This window comes from Sciurus vulgaris, assembly GCF_902686455.1.
Source record: "Sciurus vulgaris genome assembly, chromosome: 2".
NCBI classification, from domain to species: Eukaryota; Metazoa; Chordata; class Mammalia; order Rodentia; family Sciuridae; genus Sciurus; species Sciurus vulgaris.
Window position 1 is genome coordinate 81,552,047 of NC_136462.1, and position 12,926 is coordinate 81,564,972.

At 32.6% G+C, this 12,926-nt stretch overlaps 1 protein-coding gene across 1 annotated transcript; it reads left to right on the forward strand.

Annotated features, from left to right (window-relative positions):
* Positions 1 to 4,397: 4,397 nt before the first annotated feature.
* Positions 4,398 to 5,363, forward strand: LOC306653662 (olfactory receptor 4K15-like; the record flags this gene model as incomplete). The annotated part of the gene is made up of 1 exon (XM_079126664.1): positions 4,398 to 5,363. The coding sequence occupies one exon, from the start codon at positions 4,398 to 4,400 to the stop codon at positions 5,361 to 5,363; it is 966 nt and encodes a 321-aa protein (XP_078982790.1).
* Between the last annotated feature and the right edge of the window lie 7,563 nt (positions 5,364 to 12,926).

Consider the following 12,926-nt stretch of genomic DNA (forward strand, 5'->3'; position numbering starts at 1 on the left):
AACATCTCAACACTAGACTTAGTGCACTGTTGGATTTATTTTTCTTTTTGCCACTAAGATCATCATCATTTTAGATACCCTGTCATGTGCCCAGGCATGGAATTTTTCATTTTCAGCTCCAAATTAAGCCAACCATCTCTTGCAGCAAGGGAGCTGATTTCCATTTGCCCTATTCTTGTAGAACTCTTATACTTTTTAGGAGTCTTTTCTATAAAGAGACTCTTTTATAAAGAGGGTGGAGTCTCTTCTACAAAGGCCCTAATTTCATTCATCTACTTCCCAAAGACCCCAAATTTTCATATTATTTTACTGGGGGTTAAGAATTCAACATAAGAATTGTGGGACAGTGTAAGCCCTCAGTCAATATCCATGATTTTGAAGGAATTGTTCCTGACAATTTCCATTCAATTTCTATTATTTCTTTTTGGAGAAAGACTTGGTTGATCTCATCACTATTACATTTCAGAAGTTAAGTTTTGCCTTTCTATAATCAGTTATGCACACTCTACACACAGATAAGCTTCTAAAATGCAAATCTTAAAATACTATTACCATTAATAAAGCAATGCTTTTTACCTGAATGGCTTTGTATGTATATAGGAAGTCGGCAACTCAAAAGCAAAACAACAAATAAACCAGTTAAAATATGGGAAAATTCCTGAACAAACATGTCTCAAAGAAGACATCCAAATGGCCAATGAGTACATGAAAAAAAAATGTTCAACATCACTAATTATCAGGGATATGCAAAAATCACAGTGATATGCCATATATCTCTATTATTTTTAGAATGACTATGATCAAAAAAGAAAAAATAAACAAGTATTGGTGAGGACATGAAGAAATGGGAGCTCTTGCATTCTTTGGGTGGGAATATATGCTAATATATTCTTTATGGAAAACAGTATAGAAGTTCCCCGAAAAAGTGAAAGTAGAACTACCTTATGATACAGGTATCCAACTACTGAATAACTATTCAAAGGGATCTGAATACTGATGAGATATCTGTATTCCTGTGTCATTGCATCTTTGTTGGCAATAGTCAAGAGGTAGGTCAACCTGAGTTTTCATGGATAAGAATTGATAAAGAAAATCTGTTACATACATGCAGTGGAATACTATACAGTTTTGAAAAAGAAGGAATCTGGTCATTTGCAATGACATGGATGAACCTGGAAGATAACATGTCAAGTGAAATAAACTATGCACAAAAAGATAGACCCAGTAGGATTCTACTCTTATGTGGACTGTAAAATTCAAATTCACAGAGGATGATTTGAGGGGATTGAGGAAATTATCAAAGGACACAAAATTTCATTTAGGAAGAGTAATTTCAAGAGATCTATTGGATATCATGGTAACTACAGGTAATGACAATATATTGTATATTGAAATTTTCTAGGAGACTAGGCTTTAAATATTCTCACCACAATACAATTGGCAAGTGCATGGTGTGATACATATGATAAATAGCTTGATTTTGCCATTCTACAGTGTGTACACATATCGAAACATCATATTGTACACTGTTATGGTTTGCATAGCAGGTATCCCCCCAAAGTTTCATGTGTGAGATAATGCAAGAAGGTGTAGAGGTGAAATGATAGGGTTATGAAAGCCTTAACCCAAGCAGTTCATTAATTCCCTAATGGGATTAACTGAGTGGTATCTAAAAGATGGTTGGGTGTGACTAGAGGAGGTGGGTTTCTTGGGGCGTGCCTTGGGTATATATTTTGTCCTTGAAGAGAGGAGCAGTATCCTGAGGCAATTTCCTCTACCACACTCTTCCACCGTGATGTTCTGACTCACCTCCAGCCCCAAGAAATGGAGAAAGCCTTCTGTGGATTGTGACCTCTGAAACCATGAGCTCCCAAGTAAATGTTTTATCCTCTAATTGCTCTTGTCAGGTCTTTTGGTTACATCAACAAAAAACTGATTGAAATATATACCATAAATATATACAATTTTTACTTAAAGCAAAAGTAGGAGTTCTTCAGATGAAAAAACAAACATTTATGATTACTAGTGAAATCAAAATATGACTATTGGCAAATGAAGAAACAGAGAGAAAGACAGATAGAAGGAGAGAGGGAATTGATCAAAATAAAAATGAGATTATACAATTAACCTTTAGAGATTAGAAAGATTGTAATAAATTCATTAATTGAAGAGATTAAATAATTAAGGTTATGTAAAATCAGAAGTCTACAGATTCATCTACATGATTTTTAAAATTTCTTAAAGAAAATACATTGACAAATTTGCTTAAGGAGGAGAAAATGCAGTTGCCAATAACTATTGAATATATTTAAAAAAGATTTAACCCTATAAAACTCACAGGATACATTCAAGTTTATTTACAACTTCTTCCAGATATCAAAAAATGTGAAATTACAGGATGTAGAAATGCATTTTTGAGCATTCCACTAAATTTATAAGTCTATCGTTGTCTTACCAACTAAATTAGAAGTGCATAGTATGGTAACTGAAGCATGCCACGGGTCAATTTCACCTCTTAACTTATATGCAAAAATTCTAAATAAAAACTAGATATTAAACTAAAGTTATGATATTCTCATATGTCTAAACAAAAATTAAGTAGAGTTTATACTGATTGCCTTGGATCTTCTATCAATGATATTTAAAATTAAGATTAAAAGAATAATTCATTATATATTGCTATTTCAGGGAATTAGATTTGCTTTGCTGAGTTTTTCCATTTACCTAGCTGAAAAATATTACAAAATGGTTCAATTCGTTTTGAAGTCATTCAGAAACTTCTACATGTAAAAGTTTTCTAAATTTATTGGAAACATAGTGCATATAATTGGTAGTGGGTAAGACATGGGAGTTGAGAAAAAGTGAAAATGGTTTGGTTTTCTGGACTTATGCCATTTTCCTTATTCAACAAGCCAGTAAACATCTAATGACAAAAGAATCACCATGGGACACTTCTATCCTCTCAGGGTCCCTATTCTAATTCCAGTCCCATATTAGATGTAGAAACAATAAAATGGGAAAAGAGTGAAATAGAAGGCTGAGAAGAAAAGGAAGCTTGTCTAAGTTAGCATTTATTGTAGTTACATCGTAGCTCAGAGGCATGTGTACATTTGATGCCACTCTTCTACACGGACACAACCCGAAAGAAGCCAAACCTGTTTCAACATTCTCAAAATCTGTGGATAATTGCACTGGTATGTTTATTTTATGTCAACCATTTGCTCGACAATCCATTTGCTTGAAATTATCTTTTTCAAAGATGATGGTAAGACCTTTAATTCAAGAATAAAAACTTAGAGAAATGGCTTGTGATATTTGGACTTTAAGTTTAGTTCAAATTCATCTGGCTCACTCACAAAATGTTCACATCCATGTTAGTCTGGAACTTAAGATTTGCCTTTGGATGTGATAGAAAGTAGCACAAAGACTGGATCAACTCCTGCCATGTTTGAGCTGTGTGAGTTTTATGTTCATTGTTTTAAGGTTTTTCTTCTGCTATGCTGAAAAAAGGCCACTTAATTATCTTAATTTTTATCTAATAGGAAAGCATTGTGCTACTGAGTATTTTCAAAGAATGTAACTCATTTTATTGGGTCAGAGAAATTCTAGTCAAAGCCTGTAGATGTAATAACTACTGAACATAACTATTTACTTTGGAAGGTTTATATACTGATGAGTGAAATGTTACTATCAACCTTCAAATGATCTACTTTTCAACTATTAAATTAAATCAGATCTTTGCATTTACCTCACCTATTGATATTCTATACCCACATATTGACCATCTCAGTATACTTAATTTCATATATTACAATGTTAGTTGCAAGGGACTTCACTTGAAACCAAAGCAGGTGTCACAACTTCAGAGACAATATGAATTAAAAGGTCTTAATGGTATGGTTGCAGGGGTTAATTAGCAGACAGAGACAAGAGGAGAGAGAAACATGGGGTGGGGGAATGGGGAAAAAGAAAAGATATGTAAACATGGCCTCTCAAGAATTCTAAGAATTGAAACTGCTTGTAAATAACTGGAGTAGATGAACCTCAGGGTGAGGAAGGCAGTGCAAGGATCTGGATCGCTTAGCATTCCCTCTTGGTTAAGTTCTTTGTGGTGCCTGCATGCTATGTATTTATCTTCAGACCTAACCCACAAATTTATGCAGTGGAGCTGTTGGCTTACTATGTTTTACTTCAAAGTTACATTTTTTTCATGAGAAAAACTGAGGGGAGAACATATTATAAACATTACAGAGAAGGTACTTCCTAATAGGATAATTGTGGAACATTTAAAATTAATATTGAGATGAACTCTTTGGGGTTGTTGTCTGCTCTTCTTATTCTTCATAATAACCTATTAATGTTTCTCTTTGTAGGGATTTCTCTTACATCCTGAGACCATGGATCAGCAAAATTATTCTAGGGTCACTGAGTTTGTGTTGCTGGGACTCTCCAGTTCCTGGAAGCTCCAGTGTTTCTTCTTTGTGTTTTTTAACTTCTTATACATCATCATTGTCCTGGGAAACTTTCTTATTGTCTTCACAGTGATTTCTGAACCTGCCTTGCATACACCTATGTATATTATGCTTAGTAATCTCTCTGTTCTTGATGTTCTTCTGGCCACATATGCAACCCCAAAGATGATCCATGATTTCCTTCATGAACCCAAGACCATCTCCTTTGAGGGTTGCATGGTCCAGATATTCTTGCTCCATGTCTTTGCTGGTGGTGAAATGGTCCTCCTTGTAGCCATGGCATATGATAGATACGTAGCCATATGTAAACCTCTGCATTACACAGCCATCATGAACTTGTGCAAGTGCACGGGCTTAGTGGTTGGCTCTTGGGTCATTGGAGTTATGCACTCCTTGAGTCAGTTAGCTTTCACTGTCAACTTGCCCTTCTGTGGCCCAAACATAGTGGATAGTTATTATTGTGATCTTACTTTGGTTATCAAGCTTGCCTGTACAGACACATACATCCCTGAAGTGCTGATGCTTTTGGACAGTGGTCTTATGGGAGTAACTTCTTTCTTGCTCTTGCTGATCTCCTACACGGTCATCCTGGTTACTGTGAGCCGCCATTCCTCAGTGGATATGGCCAAAGCCCGAAGCACTTTGACTGCCCACATCATGGTGGTGACGCTCTTCTTTGGACCCTGCATATTCATCTATGTCTGGCCTTTCAGCAACTTTCCAGTGGATAAAGTCTTTTCTGTGTTCTCTACAGTTTTCACACCTATATTGAACCCCATCATCTACACATTGAGAAACAAAGAGGTGAAATCAGCAATGAATAAACTGAAGACCCAGTATGTAAATTCAAAGCTGCCTTGCCTCTCTTTCACACAGAACCCACTATTGTAGGACTGGATTGGTTGCACTAAGCAGAAAGGAAGAAATTGGAGACAGAGACTACCTTCATCTTATGATCACTATTGTTTTTTAGAATTACTTTGTTTAAAATGATAAGTGTAATGCATGTTCTTTGTTAAACATATATACAGCAGTCTGCACATAATTATGCATTCCCTCATGATACTTTTCTTATATTTTCATTAGTTTTAAAATATATTTGCCACTTAAAGTTAGAAACAATGTTTCACAAACTACTATGCAATATAATTAAATGAAATTAATTTCATAAAAATTTCATTGCATTTTTTATTGGCTAAACTTTATGTTTTATATTGGCTAAGCTTTATGTTTCTTGTATGACCTAAAATACTCTAGATAATCTATAAGATTTAGTTTAGAACTCAAAATCAATCTCATTACCACTCTTTTTTCCCCATACATTTTACATTAAAAAGTTTGTGCTTTCTGTTAAAAATACCAAGGTCTAATTCAGCTTGTAAAAACCAGTTTACAAAAATCCAAGTAACACTTCTCAAATTTTTTTTTTATTTCATTTTTTTCCACATTACAGAGAAAAATTAAGGAACTACCTGCCACTTTTATTGAAGCTTAATAAAATTATGTCACATGACTCAGGTACTATTTATTTTCCTTAGTTTGTCACCCAGTTTTGACATTAAAATATACAGTTAACCCATTTTAAATCCCTAAAATAATTACAAAAAATAGCACATGAAGCTTTAGATACTCTGTAATAAAAAAGGCATAAAAATAGAACAAGATCCCTCACACATGCTCACAACCACGCCCTGTGATGGCATCTGTGCAGTTGTTTGAAGGACGGCAGATGCAAAGCCAGCTCCTGCAGAAAACAATGCACATTAGGATCTGGAAGCACATTAGAGTGTTGCTGCAGTGCTGGGCACTGAATAATTATGTCTTATTTATATACTGAAACCCTCACCCCAAGTTGGGGGTATTAGGAGGCCCTTGGGAGGTGATTAGATCCTGAGACTCCACAGAGCTCCTCTGTCTTCTGTCATTGTGAAGTAACAGTGAGAGGACTGGTATCTATAAGGAAGTGGACCTCACCAGACACCAAATCTGTGAACTTCCCAACCTCCAGAACTGTGAAAAAATTTGTGTGGTTTCAAGCCACCCAGTTTACAATATTTTGTTATAGCATTTAACAGGGATAAACTATAGGAATGAACTCAGACAGTTAGAATTATGTACCACTCCAAATTTTCTCAAAGTGAACTCGCTGTAGGATATCAGTTTCTGCTGACATAAAATACAGACAGACAACACATCACTAACTGTTTGGAGGTATACTGTTGTGCTTTCACTATTTTTGAACATAACTCATTTAATAAGTTTGTCACAATCATTATTTTTTTTCCTCTCTCTTAAACTGGGTAATTCATCGGTTCCGCATTGTGCAATTGCATATTTCCTGGTATCGGCATTACAATCAAAAATTGCTTGGACAGCAGTAACTACTATAGACACCTCACATGAAATTTTTCATCATTTTTATTTTTAGTTTCTGTAGAGAAGTAGTGAATGAGTGGCCACTAGAGGTTGGAAAGGGTAGGAGGAAAGGGAATAAAGGAGGTTGTACAGTTGTTACATAGGAGGAATAGTGCTCTACAGCACAGCCAGTAACTTCACTTTACAACAATTCATTATAATCTTATAAAAAACTAGAAAGGAGGAGTTTAGAATTTTCCAGAACAAAGAAGTGATAGACATTTAATGAAGTGGAAATGTTAACACTCTAGTTTGATCATTAAGCTTTGTATACATGTATTGAATTATCATGCTATGTCCATAAATCTGAACAATTAAAAAATACAACTACAATGGGTTCTACTCCGGGGTTCTCCTCTTGAGAAAAGACACAAATCTACACAGAGACTTGTACAGAGACATCTATAGAAACCTTTTCTCCTAATTGCCCCAAACTGAAAAACAGTTACATATTCTCCATTTGGTAAATAGATAAAAGAAAACCATGGTACATCTATAAATAGAATATTGTTTGTTGATAAAGGAATAAACTATGGATGCAAACACCACCATGGGTGAGTTTTAAATACATTTTGCTAAAATGCCAGAAAGAAGCCAGGTCTAAAAAAATATATGATCAAAATCTCCTGTAGGTAGTTTTTCTTTGTAGTTGCCATAAGCACATCATAGTTATAACTGTCTATTTTAAGTGAATAACAACTTAATTTCAACCAATGTGAATACTCAACACTTCAACTTTTCCTCTATCCATGTTTTATGTTACAATTTCAGGTTTGCCTCTCTTATGTCCTGTACATTCTTTAACACATTATTGTAGTTGTAGTTACTTTGGTACTAATACCAGAATTAAAATGATTTATGTACCACCATTACAGCATTAGGGCATTGTGAATATGATCATCTTCTTTCCTTGACAGTGAGTTTTATACATTTTATGTTTTCATGTTAGCATCCTTTTATTTCAACTTGAAATACCTCCGTTAGCATTTTTTGTATGGCAGGTGTAATTGCGATGAATTCTGCAGCTCTGTTTATCTGGGAATAGGTTTATTTTTCCTTCATTTCTGAAGGAGAGTCTTTTCAGATGTAATATTCTAGATTGACAATTTTTTCCCCTAGCATTTTGAACATATCATCTCATTCTCTCTGGGCTTATAAAGTTCTACCGAGGAATCTGCTGAGCTTTTTATGGGTTCCCTTTTATGTAACCTGACTTTCAATAGAATAGAAAATACTCCCGTTTGTTCCCACTCCGAAAAGGAATTCATTCTTCCACCATTAAGTATGAAAGGTCTTTTCATATTTCCTATAGGGGTTTTGGGAATTTTCCTTCTTTTTCTTGTTTCTTCATATTTTCTGTTTCAGTTCATTGATTTCTGCTCTTATTTTATTATTTGTTCATTTTGGGTTTAGCATTCCTTTTTCTCAGGTTTCTGTCTTCTACTTAATGTGATTTTGGAAATGCAGTTGTTTAAATGACACATAGTCAAAACCATATTTTTTTCTTTACATGTTATTTATATTCTTATGTATATTGCATATAGTTATATTCAGAAACAAATTTCATCTGGTGTTTTCCTCAAGTTCCTTTTGTTTAAATGTTTTCTTGCAATAATGATTCTAATTAATTTGTAATTTATTTGATATAAGCTTTTACATTCTTTAGAATTTATGAATAGTTTATCAATAGTTTTGGTGATTATATGTTGAATACTTTCCTTTCATCAATTTGTGATAACTCCTTTTTTATGTTAAAAACTTATCTGTTCTAAGACTTTAATACTGAATTATTTATTTTGTTCAACTAATTGATCTGTCCATTTTATGCTAAGTCTTTTGGTTTACTAAAAGCCTCATAACATTCTTCAAACGTGATTAGATTGTTATACCATAATTATTATTTTTGTTATAACACCTTTGTCTTTTTAGATGAATGTAAAAGACATTGCCAGTATACTTTGCAAAAATTATATTATTTTTTGGTTTGGATTGCCTAATTATCTGAAACCATTTTGTTAGTTTTGATTTTAATTAATACTGTTTCTCCATTGTGGAATATGGATTTTCTTTATTTAGTGAATTCTTCTTTTATTTCACATAAGTTATTTCACTTTCTAAAATTTTACAATATTATATCTTCTTTTATAAAATTATTATCCATTTAATTATGAGATGAAATTGAAGAGTATGAAATAAAATGAAAAATAATTAATTATACATTATTTGAATTTACACTTTTTAGTTTGGAAAATATTCAGGGACTTCTTTGTCAAACATCAGAGTTAAGACAACAATTTTTACAGCCCATGCCTAAAAGAGATCTCAGATACTAAATTACATTCTCCTCATTAATTTTCTCCAAAGATAGAAAATTTTAATTCAAAGTATACATGTTAAACACCCCCTGAGTCACTTTAATGCATCAACGACGATGATGATACATTTCAAGTTAGTTTTAATTCCCAAATAAAAGAATAAGTCTTATAGTAGTTTCCCAGAATAAATATTCCTTCACTCACTATCTCTGCCTATTAAAGCCCATGTTTCATTTAAGACCCTTCATACATAGTGCACAGTGATGGTCTTCCTCTCCTCCATTCCTTCCAGTGTGGTTTTCCTTCTCTATACTTTACTTCCTGATTCTTTCAACAAAATATAATTTTTCCCAATGTTAAAATTTATGGAATTTGTACTTACAAAATGTATATTTTTCTGTCTGCACTTTGTTACATTGTTTATTTTCTTTAATTGCCCTTCTAATTTGTGAACTGCTTGCAGATAAGCACTTTGTACTCATTTTGCATTCTTATTCTGTGATTTTACATATAGTAGGTATGCAATTATTATACATTCCTGAATTAAATTTAATTGGGAAATGCAGACATTGCTTTGTCTAAGTGATTATAGGTTTGCAATACTGCAATCAATTTTTAAGTCTACAGTTAAAGTAATTTGAATGTGGATTGAAATTATATGAATTTTGTAGAGAATATTAATAGTAGTCATAGGGACTGTATTGAAACTATGGAGAGAAAAAAGTTTTTTATGAGAATTCAGTTATAATGGCTGAAAACAGAAATCTTGCCTTTGAATACATTTTCTGAGAAAATAAACTCTAGTTATAAGAGGCCCTTACAATAACTAGTATATAGATAAGTTGGGAGTATGATTTTAAAAGCATTAATCCCTAGATAGAAATGATATTTGCTAGTCCATGATTAAAAAAAAAAAAAACAAAAAAAGCCTTGTTAGCAACAGCCCCACGGGACAAAAACTCATCAATAAGAAATACATTTTCAGTTTTACCTACTCTTAAATAAAGTATGTAGGACATAACACAAGAAGCATGAAAAGAACACACTCCTTATACCATTATAATACTTCAGGCTGTTCATGTGGAACTTCAAAAATTAAAAGGGCTGAAAAATTCCAACTCTCTTAGTGACATCTATATGCAAACTACCAATGACTCATGTAAGTTTTCATACCTCTGCCACTTCAGACAGCTCTGTGTGGACATCCTATTTTAATACAAGGTTCTATTGCTTTTGATTGCATGAGTGAGATTGAATATGCCTTTCTATATTTGAACTCCCTCTTAATGTTCTGAAATGTGCTCACTTTTTTTCACCCGTCAGTTGACTTCACACCCTTCTGCAGACTTACTCATTGCTCTCTCGGGGTTTATTTTGAGAGTTAAATGGCACATAGTGTGGCATCACAGTAAGTGGCCAATATATTCACTTAACCAAAATTGCTTCTTCGTAGAAATAGGCACACATATATATTTTCAGATGTCACTTCCATTTTGGCACACGTAATCATGGCAATATACTATCTTAAAATTCTTAACCTGTAGTTTCTGCCATGAAAAAGTCAGCTTTGTCACTTGTTTGCCATATGACTGGACAGCTATTTAGTCTGAGATTATACAGTACATGGACAGAACTATACTTAAGTGTTATTGCGAGAGTTCCTTTTCGATATACATATTGCTTATGATTGTGGGTGTGTGTGTAAGCCACTTCTATAAATATATCCATACCCAGAGTCTTAAGAAATCTTATCACATAGAGTATAAGAAATGGCAACTAATTTTTTCATCTAAAAGTTATAGGGAACCTATATAATCCAATTATATTCTATATTTAATAACATCTATATTATTATAGACATTGTTCTTTGGACATGACTGAATTAGAAAAAAAAAATATATACACATACATACACACATGTTCATATAAAATCTTTCTGTCCCTCCTTTCCTCCCTCCCTCTTTCTCTGTCTTTCTGTCATCTCTCTCATTATTTCTTCTTTTAACAAAGTCATGATTTGAGAAGATAGAATGTGGGTTGGCCGTTTTTATTATTCATGTTTTCACTTTTAAAAATTCAATTAATTATTTATAACTTAATTACTTCATTGCTATGGTTTCTTTATAAACATGAAAATGATGATTTAATAATATATATATATTTGTATATATACAGATACATATATACATAGTATCAGACAAAGTAATAAATGAAAAAACCTGATTGTACTAATTTAATTACTTCTAGGACATTTTTATTATTCTAATTAAAAATTATTAATGAGCAATTTACAGATTGATGGTACTCGATAGCATTCTTATTTAGAATGAATTAGGTTATTTTAGGTGTTATAATGGAGATTTCATTATTTGTATACAGACTTAAGTGACTAAACTAGTTGGAGAGTGAAATGTTCAAAATTTAGTGCTCAGAAAGTCACCTACATAAAAATCTCACTATTACACCTTCATGAGGAGAAGTCTGATACGCTATTCTGTGTTTTGCCTATGCCTTTAAGCTTGCCTTTTAATGAAGTTTGATTTTTCTCCCTTCAAAGATCTATGTATTTATTCTTCCATTTGCCTTAAACATACTTTATAATGAAATCAGGATGGAAGAAACCATACATATCCATTTTCATAATTTTTCTTTTAGGTTCAAAAGGGGCAGAGTTGGTGCGCCCTGTAAACTTAATTACTCAAAATTAAATGGTCAAAAGCAGAGATTTGTATAAAATTTTAGTTTCTGCTTCCCATAGAATTTATAAAAATGAGTGATCCAGAAATTTTGTTTACATTAAAATATTCTTTGTCCTTTATCATTAAAAAATTAAGGCAAACAGTTTTTTTGTTATTCAAAAGTATTGATTCAGAGTGAATTTTTGTTTAAATGACTCTAGGCATTTAAATTTTCAATAAATTCATTTTGCATTTATTTTTGTATTATTGCTCAGCTCAAAAACAGAAAGCATACACTGAGGATTTTTAAGATGAAATAAGGACTTTACCAATACTTAATAAATTAGAAGAGTAGTGAAGAAGAAATATAACTAGTCTTAAAATATCCTTTGTCCCCGTTCTTTTCTATTTTCCTTCTTTCCTTCCTTCCTTCTCTTTCTCCCTCTCTCACTTCCTTCCTTCTCTCCTCCCTCCCCTCTTTCATTTCCCCTGTCTTCTTTCAGCAAAGTCGTAGTTCAATTTGAGAGAATGTAGATTGGGCTTTTTAAAATTATTCCTGTTTTTGTGTTCAAAATCTAATTAATTACTTATAACTTAATTACCTCCTGTCTATGAACAATAATTATATTTTATTAGTCATTATCCTTTTCACTCAAATGGCATTGCATTAAATCATTCATGCATATAATCATTCATATGATTATTCATGAGTCTGTTCACTTATTTGGCACTATTTATAAATAATCCTTTATGCCATTTATAAACATATTCTTTGGAGACACAGGCTTAACTGTGATGGGACCAAGACATGAATTTTTCATGGAGAAAGAAATATGTATAAATACATATATAAATGTGTTAGTATAAATACACACAAATATATATCAAACTTCTGAAGTGTATAATTATAATGATATAAATAAATTATATATGTGCATATGTGTATATGTAAAATATACATAGAACCTTATCAACTTGAGATATTATACTATTTGAGAAACCATATGTCCAATTTTCTTAGCCTACCTGAATATGCAGTAAAGAAG